This window comes from Podarcis liolepis (genome assembly GCF_965112155.1).
Source record: "Podarcis liolepis genome assembly, chromosome: 6".
In the NCBI taxonomy this organism is placed as follows: Eukaryota; Metazoa; Chordata; class Lepidosauria; order Squamata; family Lacertidae; genus Podarcis; species Podarcis liolepis.
The window spans coordinates 25,939,834-25,957,614 of NC_139559.1; the positions used below are offsets into that span (position 1 = coordinate 25,939,834).

General features: G+C 42.6%; 1 protein-coding gene across 1 annotated transcript; it reads right to left on the reverse strand.

Moving 5' to 3' along the window:
• Nucleotides 1-3,768: 3,768 nt before the first annotated feature.
• Nucleotides 3,769-17,003, reverse strand: ACTR5 (actin related protein 5). The gene is made up of 9 exons (XM_083508079.1): nucleotides 16,319-17,003; nucleotides 15,257-15,486; nucleotides 14,250-14,419; nucleotides 12,634-12,851; nucleotides 12,154-12,336; nucleotides 8,334-8,456; nucleotides 6,490-6,629; nucleotides 5,592-5,724; nucleotides 3,769-4,353 (listed from the first exon to the last, which is right to left on the reverse strand). Exons 1-9 carry the CDS (start codon nucleotides 16,700-16,702, stop codon nucleotides 4,096-4,098), a joined length of 1,839 nt encoding a protein of 612 aa, XP_083364205.1. The 5' UTR covers nucleotides 16,703-17,003; the 3' UTR covers nucleotides 3,769-4,095.
• Between the last annotated feature and the right edge of the window lie 778 nt (nucleotides 17,004-17,781).

Genomic DNA, 17,781 nt, shown 5'->3' on the forward strand with positions numbered 1-17,781 from the left:
ATTAAACTTTGCTTATTAGATTTACATACCACCCTTCATCAAGAGGGTGGTTCATCATCACCATCAACAACAACAACTTGTTCAAAACTAGTCACATATTGCAGGCACAGCATCAACCCCTAGACTAGAATTACCACCACCACCCACCCAGCAAAATACAATAATAAAAAAGGTAAAAATGATTGCTGATTTTCTTCTTTATGTGCTTGGCCATGCAAAGTGCCAAATGTAAGCAAATGGAGAGAGACTTCTACTTCACATTTCAACAATGGGCTTAGTAGTAGTAGTAGTAGTGGTGGTGGTGGTGGTGGTAGTAATATCCCTTCTTTAATCCCAATCTCCATCCTTTGTCAGAAGAAAATAGGTACACTTGTCTCCTGCCAAGATCAGCTTGTTGCAGCAGGAAAACCAGCAAATGATACGTGATGTTGACCCGCTATTCTGGTTAACATCAACTTTTAAAAAATCAAAACATAACAAAATACTAGGTTGTAAATTGGTTTAACTAAATTGCAAACTCCAGTTAACACTGGTGATGGGACTTACAGCTGCTTCTAAGTATGTTTACTCACACAGGAGTCCCACTTGGTTAAATGGGACCTTTTTCTTGGGAAGAGTGCTCAGGACTGCAGCCCTAGTTTCTACTGTGTTGTGTCCTTCATAAGACTTTACAAACTTGAACATATTTATTCCAGTCCCCTGCTGTTGATTTTAACATTTTCCACTTGGCAAACATTAATTTTCTTTTGTCTGGGGGCAGCTGAAATCAACACGTCTCTTGTTATTTCCTTGTCATTACTTCCTGGTACACTTAATTGACCCATTATTGTGGTTAATAGTAGAGTTCTGGGAATGACGTTTTGAAGCTAAAGTGCTGTTAGAAAGCTTGCTAAAGGAGCAGGGCAAAACAAAAATAGTACTACCTGATTATTCCTGCTTTATCTTTGCAATTTAAAGTCAAGGTACAATCCTGCCCGTTAAAATCAGCAGGACGTTTGCCACTGATTTAGTGGGAGCTTAGATTCTTAATCTTTTGTCAAGGCAAGACGAAAACAAACAAAAAAAACCCCATCATTTTGAAGATAAACTGTGTGGTGGCCAAATTTGGGGCACAAACAACTTGCAAGCAGTCAGCTGCACAAAGTTGCTGCTTCAATATGCCTAAGTAGAGTATTAAAATAAGGGTTGGACTTTTCTAAGCAAGTTTCTAAATGTCATCACTTTGAGGCTAAAAATGAACACATGCAGGCAACATGAACAAAATGCTTGTGCCTTCAGAGTGCAGAATTGTTGCATCTTGTGTGTTTAACCTCAGGATTTTGTATATTCCACAATTCTGAACATGGTCCAGGTCACATAATTCTGTAGATTTTAACCATTCAATGAGGAATAATGAAGTTTACAATAATCTGGTTTTATTACCTTTCAGAGACATGTGTGGTTCAAAGACAATCACTGTCTTACATTAACACAGAAGCACTGTGTACCTAAGAACTGGAAAGAAATGTGCGTGTCTGTCTCTCCAGCAATGGTCACAGTCTTATCTGCAGTACTGCATTCAGTTCTAGATACTGCCATCTTGAAAAGTTAAATCACATTCCAAAAATGACATAGGCAAAGCAAGAAAGATACAGGATGCTTGAAACCTAACCACCTAAGAGTTGCCTTGATAATCTACTTCTGCAGCCTTGAGGGCCTCAATTGCCCTGACTGTGGCCTGGGGCCAAAAGTGACAGACTTGCACAAACCAAGCAGACTCTGTAAGACAGCTAATGCTTGCCAACTGCCTATAAATGGACTCCCTATTATGGATCACCTGTGCTCAGGCACAACATTACATAAAAGTATTATGTCTTACATCTGAGCTGAAGGAGTGTGGAATCTTTTTCTTAGTCAGGAAACACAAATGGAAATCTCATTCAGCAGCAAGGAAATACGTAAGTTGGGATGCATATTAATAAAAAAGCAGTAAACTACAAAGTTTACAGATTCATTTCATAAGTCACCATATTTTTCGCTCTATAACACGCACCAGACCATAACACACACGTAGTTTTTAGAGGAGGAAAACAAGAAAAAAAATATTCTAAACGAAATAGTGGATATATGATTTTTGTGGTTCATGCTGTGGCCACAGACATGTGATCTGACAGTGAGTTTGGAGTAGCCCAATGCAAAAATCCCGAGGATCCATGCTTTGTAACCACGGAGGAGGGAAGGAAGGGGAACCATGGATCCTCTGCTCACGACTGCAGCAGATCCCCCCCGCCACCCGCAGGCATTCGCTCCATAACACGCACAGACATTTCCCCTTACTTTCTAGGAGGGAAAAAGTGAGTGTTATGGTGCAAAAAATACAGTATTTAGAAGAATTTTAAGAAGACAGCCTAATGGCTATTCTAAGGCAAATGTACATGATGCCGAGAAGCTAGTGTTGATGTATTTGCAATTGGCAAATTGGACTGAAAGGCAGGGTGTTGTCTATGTTGTAAGAATCCGGATCATTAAGACTTTACTGAGGATGATATTACATATACAACACACATTTGGTTGTTGTATATGAAGTGATCAACGCACATTTGTTCAGATAGGTTATTTGTGGCCATTCGGCTGCTTGTTAGAAAACCTACTTAAGTTTGTGAACTTCCCAGTGTTCTACATTGAGAACTATACATCCAAGCTTATGCTTTTTCACCTTGTTCTGAGAGCTTGAAAGTTTCCCACCTTGAGAAAACTATGGCATTAACTTTTTGCTATACCTTAATGAGTGTTTGAGGGCACATCAGCAGCCAAATGCATTTAGATGTAATAAATAAAATAGCATCTGCAGCTGGATGTGGCCTACCCAAGCTAACCCTGAACTAGCCCTTATACAAGAATTTAGGCACCAATTAATGACAAATTATCTCCAGTTTCTGTGATAAGTGCAATCTCGGATCAGTTCCTTGCAGACTAAAGTTCTGTTTTACCTGGACAGTGCTACAATAACTGACAGTTGAAAATTGGGCCATAATTTGGGCTAATTGCTTTCCCTATTTTCTCTCCTTGTTAAAGAGTTACAGTTTTTCCTTAATTCGCAGTTGTGTGCCTGATTAATAGAGCCGATGTTCAAGCATACAGGGATACATTCATTTAGAAGAGAATCTGTGTGGCACTATGACAGGCTAAAACAATGGCTGCTTAATATAGGCAAGAGTAATGAACAAGGGTTTTGTTCTCTTTGGCATGCAGGGGGTCACTAACCAATGCAGCCATGTTCAATTAGTAATTCATCACTAATGTAGGATGTCCTAACTGAACCAAATATGGCGTTTTCTCTCTCTACCAACACCAGTGTTTGCCTCCCTTATGTAAGAAATGTTTCATAAACTGATGCATTGCTGAACCTTCTCGTTTTACAAACGTGTGTCAGAATAAACTTCTGAAGCTATACTGTGGGTTTTCCCCCCTTTAGCTATTGAACAAAAGAAAGGAAAAGTCCACAACCATGTGAACAGATGACTAGAATAAGAAACAAAACCCCAAATCTCAATTTCAGCAAAATTTGTTCCTTCTTCCTTTGGGTAAAGGCTCCCCCTCCTGGATTAACATTGCTACTGATGTATCTGATGAAGCAAGCTCACATTCACCAAAGCTTGAAATAAACACTTTGGTCCATATTGGCATAATGTAGTTTTCATAGTTTTTGTTGCAGCAGACGAATATGGCTACCTCTCTGGAAATCAGTCCTGTGGTATGTTAGGAACATTTGACACTGATAAACATGGGGAGGGGAAAACCCAAAAGACTTTATTTACATTGCCAGCAGATTTTTACAGCATAGTCTATTAATATAAAACACATGATATGTTAGCCTCAATGAGGCCAATATTTCTTTTGCATTTTTTACACCAAAAACTGGTGAAGAGCCTGCAATTCTTCCATGGCAACCATGGATAAAACACACAATTGATCGCTGCACAAGCTGAGGTGCCCGGAAATGTTGAACTTAAACTTGCACCTGGTTTTGCAGGATGGCAGCTGCCTTGCAGTCCTTTGAAAAGCTTTACACAGGTTGTGTCTATTTTGCAATTACATACCATTGCAGCCTGCATACTATGCTTGCTCAGAGACATTGTTTGCGGCGGTTCCCGGCGCTTTGCTGGATGCTGGAGTTTCAGCTGCCCGCGGAGCCTGCTTTGGGAGACGGATGGGCACATAAACGTTGGAAGTACAGTGCTCCTTAAGGTATTCTCCACCCTTTTCTTCATAATCTTTCCTTGTAATCCAGCCTTCATCGCGGTTCATGTACTCCAGGGCCCACTCTCGAGCTCCATACCATGCATCTAAAACAGGATTGGAAGCAAGATGCACCTGGATGGCAGCAAGACAATAAAGGGATCTGTTTAGTGGAAGTCAAAGGCCACAGAACAAGAATGGCAACACACAAAGCTACATGGTGCAAACGTCTGACAATCCTATTTGGTATGAAACAACCTGTTCCTTAAGGTTACCTTCTGAGGCTGTGCTCTGGATGGCCCTGACCTCTGATGCTGGCAGTGTAACAACCAGAGCGAAGGTCTTTTCTATTCTGCTAGCTCTTGTATAGAACGCATTCCCCAGAAAGGTTTGCTGGGTGTCAGTTCTTCTTTCTTAGACACCAATCTAAAATGCTTTTCTTTTCCTCAAGTCTTTTTGCTTTTTGGATTTAACGTTTTCATATTCTATGGTCTGCCCCTTGCAGTGCATTCTCAGAACTTGTTCCTTTGATCATTTGTAAACTGCCTTGTATGCTGAAAAACGGGAAGGAGGGTTACCTTTATAAAGACACAAAGCAGAATGCAGCAACCATGTCCCCCGTTTGTTGTTCTACTGCCAGAATATGAAAGCCAAAAGCTTCCTCTTAGCCAGCATCCTGTTCCTCAGTGATGAACCAAGAAAGTACTCAAACAAAGCAGGGCTATCAGTAGCTCTCCCACACTGTTGCTTCCCAACAAGCAAATTCGAGGTCATACAGTCCCTGAACATGAAGGTTCAAGTGCTGGACAATATTTTTGCCTGGGTGGCACTGTGGGTTAAACTACAGAGCCTAGGGCTTGCTGATCAGACGGTCGGCGGTTCGAATCCCCATGACGGGGTGAGCTTCAGTTGCTTGGTCCCTGCTTCTGCCAACCTAGCAGTTCGAAAGCACGTCAAAGTGCAAGTAGATAAATAGGTACCGTTCCAGCGGGAAGGTAAACGGTGTTTCTGTGTGCTGCTGTGGTTCGCCAGAAGTGGCTTAGTCACGCTGGCCACATGACCCGGAAGCTGTACGCCGGCTCCCTTGGCCATTAAAGCGAGATGAGCGCTGCAACCCTAGAGTTGACCACGACTGGACCTAATGGTCAGCGGTCCCTTTACCTTTACCATACTTTATGCTGCCCAGCATGGTTACCAATGCATTCTATAAATTTACATCCCTCTTTAAGCTTGCTGCCCAATTCAGTAGATTTTTTACATCGGTTCAAATGCCCCCCTTAGCTTCACATGTGCAATAAAGTTTGGTCATTGTTGCCATGTACAGTATTTGGATGTTGCATGTAGCCATTGCATTGCTAAAGCCAATACTACACCTGAAAAGACGACTGGAATGGCCTCATTTCAAGCAGCTCCTTGTAGATTCTGGCTTTCATTCCAGGATACATCATGTTCCCACCAGTAAGGAAGACATTCTGGACAAGTTTTTCCTGCTGCTCTTTAGGATACCTGAAGAAATAAAACTCCCTTAACAGATTCATAATGCTTCTAGCTGACTGGGATTGAGGACAGAGAATGAAAGGTAAAATTCGTTTGTTGTTCTGCCCTCTTTTGCCTCTGGCCCCAACCACCACTGGCATATGGCCCTCAGAAGGTGGCCCAGAAAAGAATGTGGCCCCTGGACTGAAAAACATTCCCCACCCCTGTGCTAAGGGTGGATGGGAAGGGTAAATCCCTGTAGTGGTAGAGGCCGATTTAATGTTTAAACTTTTTCAAGGATTAAAGCACAAATCTGATTTTAGTTTGTTCCAATTCAAAAGATCCTTCCAGTAAAAAGCTCCTCTCTTCAGACTGCCTGTTAATTTACATTTTAACAGTGAGACACAGGGGGACTGTGTGTGTACATGGCTTTCAAATGTGTCTCTCAACCATCTTCTTTTATATAATTTGTGCCCTGCATCATGCACTATGTTCAAGGCAGCTAACAAAATGTATAATCACACAATGCCTTATTTAATGTGGTGGCATCCCCCATAATCTTGCAAAACTGAGGGTTTTTTATATTAAAAAAGTGAGGAGACTAATTATTTGGGTTCTACAGGAGAAAAAACAAGTACTCTCTGAACAGTGACAGCTTGTTCTTAAATACACAGAGGCTGCAATGCTACCCACATTTACCTAAGAGTACCATTTAATTCAACTAGGCTTATTTCCAGATACATATGTACAGGATTGCACTGTCATTTAAATAGGAGTTCACTTTTGAAAACTAACCTGTCCAGGACAAACTGTATGGTTTCTGCCATCCCAGCCTGCTCTTCTCCTATTAAGGATGGCTGGAAGATAATTTCAGGAACCCGGATTCTTTCTGTGCCAATAAAGAGCTGGTGATACTCTGCCAGGTTAAACACGGGCTGTAAAAATATCAGAGTCAGAAATGTACTGCTATTTGTCAGAACCTTTTATGTAATGCTCAACATTTTATTGAAAATATGTTGTAAATATGAATTAAGCTCTATCACCACCAGAATCTGTATTGTCTGCCCTCATCCAGAGAGAGACTTCAACTTTTCAACACATTCTGTTATGAGATATTATAGGTAGTTGCAGCAGTAGGAGAGATGAGATAGCATAAGATACTCTATCAGTTGGGACTGAAAGCCTTTTGGCTTCTCCCCTCCCAGAACCATTTCCCACAACCACACTACCTGGTCATTAAACATTTGTGTAACTTTTCGAAGAATTAGTTTCTGAATTTACTTCCCCAGTTCTTTTCCTATGCCTTGTTTCTTTTGTACTGCATTTACTAGATTGTAAGCCCTCAGGCATGGACTCGTATTTTTAATGTTTGGTGTAGTATCTAGAAAATGTTAGGTGCTTACAGTTTACATTATGTCTGCTGTATGAGATATAACTGGTATAAACTGTGATCAAGGTGACAGCAGATACTCTTGGGGATGTTTCTTCCTATTGCTACAAGCATTTTTGGGGAGGGGAAATTAACACTTCTCCTGCAGGTCAACCATATGCATGTATACTTGAAAGCACGTTTCACAGAGTTACTCCCAAATATACACAGAATTACAGCCATGGGTTGAAGTCAATGGGATTTGGTAGTCAGTGTCTGAAACATGAGTTTACAATCTTCATTTTTCAATGCCATGGGTTTAAGTCACTATTATTATTATTGACAGATAATAAAACTTCAGCCAAGGGATAGAGCCTCCTCCAAGGACTTACTTAGTGAGGCCAGGGCTCAAAATTCATGCCCAGTGTAGCTGACTGAATGCAAAAATTGTTGTTTAGTCATGTCCTACTCTTCGTGACCCCATGGACCAGAGCACGCCAGGCACTCCTGTCTTCCACTGCCTCACGCAATTTGGTCAAACTCATGCTGGTAGCTTCGAGAACACTGTCCCACCATCTCGTCCTCTATCGTCCCCTTCTCCTTGTGCCCTCCATCTTTCCCAACATCAGGGTCTTTTCCAGGGAGTCTTCTCTTCTCATGAGGTGGCCAAAGTACTGGAGCCTCAGCTTCAGGATCTGTCCTTCCAGTGAGCACTCAGGGCTGATTTCCTTAAGAATGGAGAGGTTTGATCTTCTTGCAGTCCATGGGACTCTCAAGAGTCTCCTCCAGCACCATAATTCAAAAGCATCAATTCTTCGGCAATCAGCCTTCTTTATGGTCCAACTCTCACTTCCATACATCACTACTGATAAAACCATAGTTTTAACTATACGGACCTTTGTCAGCAAGGTGATGTCTCTGCTTTTTAAGATGCTGTCTAGGTTTGTCATTGCTTTTCTCCCAAGAAACAGGTGTCTTTTAATTTCGTGACTGCTGTCACCATCTGCATTGATCATGGAGCCCAAGAAAGTAAAATCTCTCACTGCCTCCATTTCTTCCCCTTCTATTTGCCAGGAGGTGATGGAACCAGTGGCCATGATCTTAGTTTTTTTGATGTTGAGCTTCAGACCATATTTTGTGCTCTCCTCTTTCACCCTCATTAAAATGTTTTTTAATTCCGCCTCACTTTCTGCCATCAAGTTTGTGCAAAACCTTGCAAAAATATATATTGTAAAGTAGACTAAGAGATAGGATGTGTATAAAGACAAACCTGTACTGTAGTAACTGGCTTTTCAACTTCGGGTTGCTCCTCAGCAAATAAGGGCTCAAATTCATTCATGCTTTCTACGTCTTCCATTGATTGTTCGCTGCCCATTGGATCCAGATCAGGCATCTTGAAAATGAAAGAGACCACAGGTTCTTATATTAAAACAGCGAAGCCACAGAAGCTGGCTTGCCAATGCCAAGGTCTAACACCAGTTATGACCAGAATGAACAAGCCTTTCCTGCTGGCTGAATGTCAACTATGCAGTTCTAAGATGATGCAATTAATCATAAAGTCCCACCAAATTCAAGGGGCTACTAAATGTGTTGGGACTACAGCCTTAGTAAACATTTCTCCCCCTCAATTTTATTGTTTTATCTTTTTGTAAACTGCTTTGAGGGGTTTTCAATAATAAATAAATAAATAAATAAATAAATAAATAAAATAATAATAATAATAATAATAATTTATTATTTATACTCCGCTCATCTGGCTGAGTTTCCCCAGCCACTCTGGGCGGCTCCCAACCAAGTGTTAAAAACAATACAGCATTAAATATAAAAAACTTCCCTAAACAGGGCTGCCTTCGGATGTCTTTTAAAAATAGGATAGCTGCTTATTTCCTTGACATCTGATGGGAGGGTGTTCCACAGGGTGGGCGCCACTACCAAGAAGGCCCTCTGTCTGGTTCCCTGTAACTTCACTTCTCGCAATGAGGGAACCGCCAGAAGGCCCTCAGGACTGGATCTCAGTGTCCGGGCTGAACAATGGGGGTGGAGATGCTCCTTCAGGTATACTGGACCGAGGCCGTTTAGGGCTTTAAAGGTCAGCACGAACACTTAGAATTGTGCTCAGAAACGTACTGGGAGCCAATGCAGATCTCTCAGGACCAGTGTTATGTGTATAAATTTTATGAGATAATAAAATCAATCAATATATTTACATACATCCAATTACTTTAACACAGTTATGCACTTTTTAAAAATCCTCTGTTCAGAAGAATGCCTAATCCACATATACATACAAACATAAATATATAATTCACACGAAAAGACTAGAGCAAGTTTAGATGTTCAGGATGGCACAAACTTGGTACATTTAAGACTCATCAACAGGTTTATGAAGTATTTTTGTCTGTTCATGTGAAGCTGGTAAGCCAATATTTGCAGTCTAAATAAGAGGTTTTGTAAATAGTGGGAAATTGCTACTTTCAGGCAGCAAAGTTCAGTGAAAGTAAGTATTATGCCAGAAGGGGCAACAAAGACCAGGCTGCTAAAATAACTGAATCAGGATGCCTCCATAGCTCTTGCCAGTGCTGGCTGAAGATATTAAAAAAAACTATTTACCGTTTCAAACCTGAGGTAGGCTACTTTACTTAGAGCTGTAATGCTAAGCAATTGGGGTTTGGGAATTTCATGCCAAGAATTTGGTTTTGCCAGCTGTAAACCAAAAAAGGCTATTTTTGAATTTAGCAAATATGAGAAAGTTTACAGAACTTATAAATAAAGGCTTACATAATGATAAAGATTAAACATTTTTCTGCATAGAAGTAAAAATGTATCCTCAAATAACTCTTGCTTAGAAGATGTCACTGATTTCAGTCCATGGTTCTCCTTTGCCCTACGCATGCTAGACCAGTGTTTCCCAACCTTTTTTGGGCAAAGGCACACTTGTTTCATGAAAAAAATCTCGAGGCACACCACCATGCCAGATGGGGAAAGGTCACTTTTTACTTATGTAAAAAAAAAAATAAAAAAATAGTAACAGCATAGAAGGTAATGGTTAGGCTAGCATCCCTCTTCCAAATATGCTAGGTTTTTATTTGCAGGGACTGTTCTACATGGGAAAGCATTCAGCACTGTCATTCTCCCATCTGCCATCTGAATTGGTACTATTCTGGGTCAACTTACTCTGCTGCATGTTTAGATGAAAATGGCACCAAGTGTGGGGGAGGGGGCAGAACAGGTTTCAGATACAAGATATTAAGCATACACGTACTTCAGATTGAACTGGTTGCTTGCTTTGCAAGTTTTCATTTCCCAAATGACTGCCTTGGCAAGCGCAATACCTACCAGGCTCAACGCTGGTCTCGCGCTGCCGCTTCCCGCGCTCTCAAGGACCCGGGAGGAGGAAGGTGTGAAGGGAATCCCGAAGGCGCGAAAACCTCGCGCATGCGCAGGCCTTCCGCCTGCGACAGCCCAGTAGGCCGGCCGAAGCGAGCGGCGATGGGATGTGGGAGGGAGCTCGCTCGCCGCCCCGCGTGTGCCTATGTGGGGCACGTTACAGCCCCGTGACGTCAGCGCCACGCAGGCAGCCAGCCAGGCAGACGGCGAGAGCCCCGCGCTGGGCGGCCTTTCCTCGCCGCCGCCGCCCCGCCTCTTGCCGCCCGACCCGCCCGCCTCCCTCCCACGGCACACCAGGCAACGTCTCGCGGCACACTAGTGTGCCGCGGAACACCGGTTGGGAAACACTGTGCTAGACAAATGCTCATGAAAACAAAGCCATTACACGACCAGTATTCATTTTCATAGTTTATGGAAATCATAGGCTCAGAATGTGGTATGCAATGCCAACAGTTATCAATTAACTTTCACACACCCTTTTCTATCATTCCCCTCATACTTGACATGAACGTTTCACCAGTTTAATTACTCCTGGTTTATGACCCACGATCAAGGCTTTTTTTGGTGCTGTAACTCAGTTCCGGTGAGTTCTGGCTGAAAAAAAGCCCTGCCCATGATATTGGTAAATGGCTCAGTCAATAGGCATCTTCACTTAAGCTCACCTTTTGAGATGAGTAGTTTGGAGCAATACATAGTTGCTTCAAATGTATACAGAAGAGGATACATTTTAGTAAAAAACAACAACGTAGTCTTATACATGAAAAAGTACAGTATATTCTTGGCATCTACCCAATTCTGTTATGTGAAGCTGACCCTAATTTCATATTCCATTTTTCAACTTTTTTTCTAACAGGGTACAAGGAATGCTCAAGAAAGATGCCAAATGCCAACAAGGAACCTTTGCATAATTCCAACTTGAATATCCACCGTTTTCCTATCCTCAACCTCCAATAGGCCATATTTAAAAAAAATTAAAAACAGGCTATGGTCTGTCTCAAGAGTACTCAAAACAAATGGCAGCTCAGTTTTCTGCAAGGAAATGAGGATACTAAGCTCCGAGAACAGCAAATATGAGCATAGCCTCACAGAGCTCTTGGGGGAAGATTTTCCTCCATGCTTTTATATTTTGCATTTCTGCATACCTTGAGATACACCAGGGCCCACTCCTACTTCTTAGCAGCTTCACTGGAGAGTGGAGTGGCTCCTGTTCAGTCTTTGATGTCCTTCTTTCATGCCAGCCATGTCCTTCTTCAATACACTTTGTTCCTCTGCACCCATCCATTTCCCATTTTCTTCCCTAGACATTAAGCATTCTGTGACCCCAGACCATGCTCAGTCCTCATTGGGGAATTTTCTTTTCATAGGTGGAGGGGACTCTTTAAGCTCCCCCCCCCCCGCCCCACCGACTATCTTTTTCTACTTCTGCAACCCTTTGGACTCTCTCAAGCAATGCAATACTTCCCTTTTGTTTCTCAGTGGCCCTATTTTTGCTGCAGTCCTGTTGGCACTCACCAACTGAGATCACTATGACGTAGACGGATGGTGATGGATGGCAAGACAGAAAGGAGACAGCTGCAGGAGAATATAGCAATAGACAACTTTGCAGGAAGTTGTAACACAGTCAATAAAATACAGTCTTAGAACTGTTTTGCATATACTTATGGCTATGTGCTGACAGAATTAATGCAACCTCGCTGCAGTACCTCTGGCTTGCTATCAACAACGTCCACTTCAACGCTCACTTCTGCCTGTAGGATTTTCTGTTTGGTTTGCTCAATGGCCATACTCAGCTTATGAATGTAAGACTGAAGTTCCTCAGCAGAGTCCATGTTCAGTTCCATCAAGCCTTTGTGAAACTGATCCATATGACCTTCCTCCAGCAGTTCCTGCACACAAAACACAATACCATGTGATTTCTATTGGCTGCAATATAACTAAGGGGAATATCGGAGAAAAGCCCAGGACGGGAGAACATTTCCAAATGAGCTAAAAACTTGCCCTTATTTTCTGGCGACTATTGTGGTATCTGCAATTCTCTCACTGAGATGATATCAAAGTGATCCCATGACATGAAGTATTTTCCCCAAGAATGAAATCTGGGATTTTCATATCATGTTCTCCTGCCATCAGCTTCTCCTTTTCAACTTCCCCAAAGCTGCATCTCAAACATTGTGCAGGGTTACCTGAACATAAAGCAGCCTGTCCAACCTCTCTTGATCAAGCTGCAGCTTTTCCTCTCTTCGGCGAGCATTGAGCTCCTGGAGCCGTCGAAGTTGTTGCTGCCGCCTCTCCTGCTTCTCTTCAGATGTGAGGGTGCTCCCCAGCAGCTTATTTGAAAAGGGCAGCTGCATCTTATGCACATGGTTCTCATAATATTCAGGTGACCTCCACTTCTGCATTTCTGCTCAGAAGTTTCAGAAGCACAATAATGAGTTTTGCAGGCACAACTCTACAGGGTCTCTGCTGCTAAACAAATGCCTTTGGAAAGTTTGGATATTTGGAAATTACAGGGAAAGCCATCTGATAATCTATAACAAAATGTTATCTTAAAAAAATGTTGTGAGCCACCTTGGGAGGTTAACTCTCAAAGGTAGCTTATAAACAGTGAAACAAACAGCCTGTACTATTACTGTTCTTGTTTACTTTTCAAATTGAAACTGCTATTGTCTGTTAGATGCACATATTTTTCCCAACAGTTTTGCACCAAGTAGGAGGAGACATGAACGAAAAGGAAAGGAGCAAAAGGTACTCAGGTCCCAGACCCTTGTTCCAAGGAGTAGCTATGATTCATAAAAATGAGCAAGTAGAATCCCAAGAGCCAACTCTTCCTAATGCAAAACTAGAGGGAGAAAGTGTGCAAATGACATGATGCAAATGTGACTTGCTGACAGTCTGGAGTAGGATGGAGAATAGGCATACAGTCTTTTATTGTGTCTGCCAAATGGACCTCCTAAAACCAGTTACCGACCAGATTCAACAAGGTAATTCAGCCCCTTTAATACACTTTATTATTTATAAGTGCACATAATAAATAAGTTTGCTCAAAGCAATCTGCATCACTAGATACTGCTTGGGGCAAGCTGCTGCATCTGAGGGATTATTCACCATACAAAAGCTTAATAAAGTAAAATCAGGTTAACTTTCCAGCACTGACCATAGCTCACATTAGTATTTTAGGATATGAATGATTTAGGTTCCAAATATCTGAAAGATTGCCTCCATCCCACCAACCTTCAGATCTGTTCAGATCTGCAGAGAGGATGCCCATGATAGTCTCACCACTCTCATAAGTAAAGAGGATGGTGGCCCTGTGAGGGGTCAGCTAGCCTGTTCACTGTTCAGATTTTGCTGTATGCTAAAGATGCCTGACTTTACCCTTTGACAATTAAGGTATTTTGTTTGGTGGGACCTACCTCTTTTCTTGAATGCATACGGTTCCTATAATTGCAATGGTTGTCATTGTTATTATAACTGCATTATTTTATTGTTGGACCTTATGTTGAAGGGTGTCTAATCAATCTTATAAATTAAGTTTTACATCTGCAATATACTTAATGTTAACCATGTTTTTAAAGCAGGTTTGCAAATCAAATCCGAACTCAGGTTTAAAACTAACCATGACTAGCATTTTAACATTTACAATATTTTCATATCTCTTTAGCAATATAAATTTACTTCTTAAGATTTTTTTCTCCTGGGATTGCCAGAACCCTAAGAGAAAAAAATATTTTTTACCAAACCATGAGGGAATAGTATGTAACTTTAAAGCTGCAAGACAGCCATTAATAGCAATGCTTACCATCCTTATAATCTTCTGCAACATAGCTGTGCTCATGCAGTATTTCCTCTACACGGCTAAGAGTAATGGCAGCAAAATGCCCAGGATATTTTAGTTGCAGGAGACGCTGAAGGTACAGAGCAGCCTGGCACCCTCCAATATTTATACGCTTACAGTTTCGAGCATCCAACCTACCAATCCATAGAAACAAAGTAAATGTGTGTTGGTACACAATATAGGAATGGTTCATTAAGTTCTTTCTACTGGAGTTCTCAATAGCAGGTTATCATCTAAGTTAAAAAAAAACCATGCCAGAATTCTGAGCAGCTTAAAACAAATGCTCTAACATAATTCAGTGCCCATGTTTTAGATATACATTTCCACACTTTATTATTAAATTTATATGTCACCCTTCCTCCCAAAGAAGCAGAGAAAACCCATACCAATTCATATAGCAACTCTCTTCTGTTGCCTTCAGGAAATATTCATGCAGCACAAGTAAAAACTATTTTCTCGGAACCAGGGATGGCCCACTAGTTACTGCATAAGAGAGTTCACACAGAGGGCAACTGAGGGGACAACAACCACCCTATGACTATAAACTATAAACCTAACTAAGCAGAACTAAGGTACTAGCATCTACGTATTCTAGCAACTTCTCGCATACAGGATTAGTAAAAGTCAGACACCAAATCAATGGATCAATTGCAGTAGTAAAGATGACAAACAAAATGAAAGACAGCTGCACAGATTCATTTTCCCAACACCTTTCAAAAACATTTTTATAAAGGGAGCATAAACATTAATTTGATAAAGATGCTCTTTCAGAACATGTTGGCAACACCAAACTGTGCAGCTGCCTTTGTTATATAAATTGATGGTCAACTTTAGAAGCAGAACTTCACAGTATTTTAAAGTATCAAGCAAAAAACTGAATTGCATCCAACTAAATTTTACTAAGAGTTGACCCACTGATAAGTTAGTAATGTCCACTAATGCTTGGATACAGTTTATTGCAGCCAACTCACCGGCCATCCAAGACTGGCAAAATATGTGTACATTGATATCCAGAGGAAACTATGAGACCACTGCAAGGCCAGTCCTGCCTCTTGTTGTGATATAAACTGTACAAACTGTCCACGCCATAAGAAACCTTGGGAACTTGGTAACATTCAAACAGGAGCTCCGACATCATTTGTCTTGAATAGAGAGGGTTGCAGACCGCTTCAGTGACAACAACTGGGTGGTCAACACAGCCCTGTAATGAAATGGCAAGCAATGAAGACCTGGTTAAAACTGTTTACCTAGGTAGGTTTGAAAATTATTTAAAGAGCTACACAAGAAAACAGAGTCTGGAAGCTGTGGGTTGGACTAGATGACTCTCAGGAGCCCCTTCCAACTCTACAGCTTGATGATCTATGAATCTTGAGAGGCAGTGACTGGCAGGCCAGTCATCAGCATCTGGCGGAAGCAGGCTGGGTACCGCTGTACTGATGAAACGGAACTATACACGTTGAGTAGCACATGCACAAACTCATGGGCAGGTCCGTTGGTCAGAGTCTGGTGCTGATCATGTCACAGTTGCAGGTTTGATCCCAGGAATGGGACAGCTGCATATTCCTGCATTGCATGGCGTTTGGACTAGATCAGTGGTTCCCAACCTTTTTTTTTGACCATGCCCCACCTAAGCATCTCTAAAAATCCTGATCCCCCCCCCCACCAGTGACATATAATTCTTATTATTCAAAAAGGGAACTAATGATTGCTGAATGTTACTTTGTTTGATGTAGAACGCTTATTTTAAAGTTATGTTTTATTATCACATTTTTGTATTGCGTTAGACTGTTACAAGGTGTCCGTTCTTTGTTTCTTCCGCTTGTAAACCGCCTTGGGTATTGTAAGATAGAAAGACGGTATGCAAATTAAAAGTGATGATGATATGAGGCCCCTAGAACCATAAGAAATGCAAAAATAAAAATAAAAATTAATGTTAATAACTTATTCTCGAATTGCCCTTAAAAATCAAATCCCCCCCCCCACCTGTGGGACGTGTATCCCACGCTGGGAACCACGGTACTAGATGGCGATACCTGCGAGGCGACCCCGAGGCGCTGGAAGCCGTGGTCGAAGAGCAGCTCCTGCAGCTCCATCTGCACCGGCACGTTGCGGTCGAAGGGCGAGCGCAGCAGCCAGCGGAGGGGCTCGGGGCTGCCCAGGTCGTTGCCCACCTGAGTCTCGGGGCCGGCCCCTCCGCGCGCCCCGCGGCTGCGCGCCACCAGCGACCGGAATCGGAGCAGAGGCTCGCTGGGCACCTCGGAGGCCCGGCAGGCCCAGCCCAGGCGCAGCTGGAAGGAGCCGTTGTCCAGCACCAAGGGAGCCGGAGAAGGCACGCGCACGGCCGGGCTCGGCTCCAGCGCCGGGTCCGGGTCCCAGCGGACGTCGCGGAAGGGGAACACCCCTCCGGCCTCCTCCATCGCCCGTCCGGCACGCGTACGGAGGGGGTGGATGGGGGGACGCCGCTCCGTCGGACCTGCCTCGGCTGCTTCCGTTCCCTTCGCCGGCTGGAAACCAGAGCGGAGTTTTCGAGGTTCCGCTCTTCAGACGGGCCCCCATAACGAAAAGCGGGGTTTCCTCGCTCCGTCGCTCAAATATACACACGCATTTGGAGTATTTATACCGTGCAACACGTTTCTTAGCATTCAAGGTGCCGCAGCACTTGCAGTTTACACGCTTCTCCGGTTTCTTGGACTGGTGGGGAGTTTTCCTGGAAGGTTTTCCCCGCGGAGGCAACATGGAATTAGGATGAGCTCCAACCCTGTGTTCTTGTATGGCCACATAAACCCCATATAAATTTGAAGCATGGAAGACCTTCACAGCTTCCCTCCCACCCTTCACGTTCCTTTCTTTTTAAATTATTTTTATTTTGTATGAATGCCATGTCCATCTATCTTTGGGACTGCAATCCCCATCAGTCCTGTCCATTGGTCACACTGGCTAGGGATGGTGGGAACTGTAGCCCAAAGGTTGGCACGCCTGGCATGTTGTTGAAAATCGTTTATCTGACCCCTTGCCCTGCTCCTGATTTATGTCACTTCTGCACCATGCATTTAAAGGAGTAGTGTCATACCAATTTAAACAGGAATCCTGGCAGCTGTAATTTATTAAGGGTGCTTAGGGTTGTCAGGAAGCAACTCTGTTCCCCTCAGAGGACTATGATTCTCAGAATGAAGATAATTTGCCATGTGCTGGCCGTTTTTGCTTCTGCACAGGGGTATTGTAATGGCAGGGAAAGGTTGCAGGTTCCTCACCAAGAGCTGTTTTTGAGACCCAGTATGCAGCTTCCCTCAACCCCCCATCAACCAGTGAAATACACCAAGCTACATTTTTGGGCTATACACTTTTATCCCCTCCACTTGCAAAACAGGCCTAATACTACTTTGCAGTGGCTCACAGTATTGGAAAACATTACATGTGAGATGAGATATAACTTAGAAAAAAGTAGGAATATTTGGTGAAAACTGTGAAAAGAGAACACAATATCATTATTTTTGGG

Excerpts from the sequence above, each read along its gene's own strand:
- ACTR5 (XM_083508079.1), bottom strand. The coding sequence starts at position 16,702 with ATGGAGGAGGCCGGAGGGGTGTTCCCCTTCCGCGACGTCCGCTGGGAC. Across the intron at positions 8,457-12,153 it reads TTGTTGATAGCAAGCCAGAG|ATGCCTGATCTGGATCCAAT; the intron begins GTACTGCAGCGA and ends TTCATTTTCAAG. Across the intron at positions 4,354-5,591 it reads CATTCCAGTCGTCTTTTCAG|GTGCATCTTGCTTCCAATCC; the intron begins GTGTAGTATTGG and ends GCTGCCATCCAG.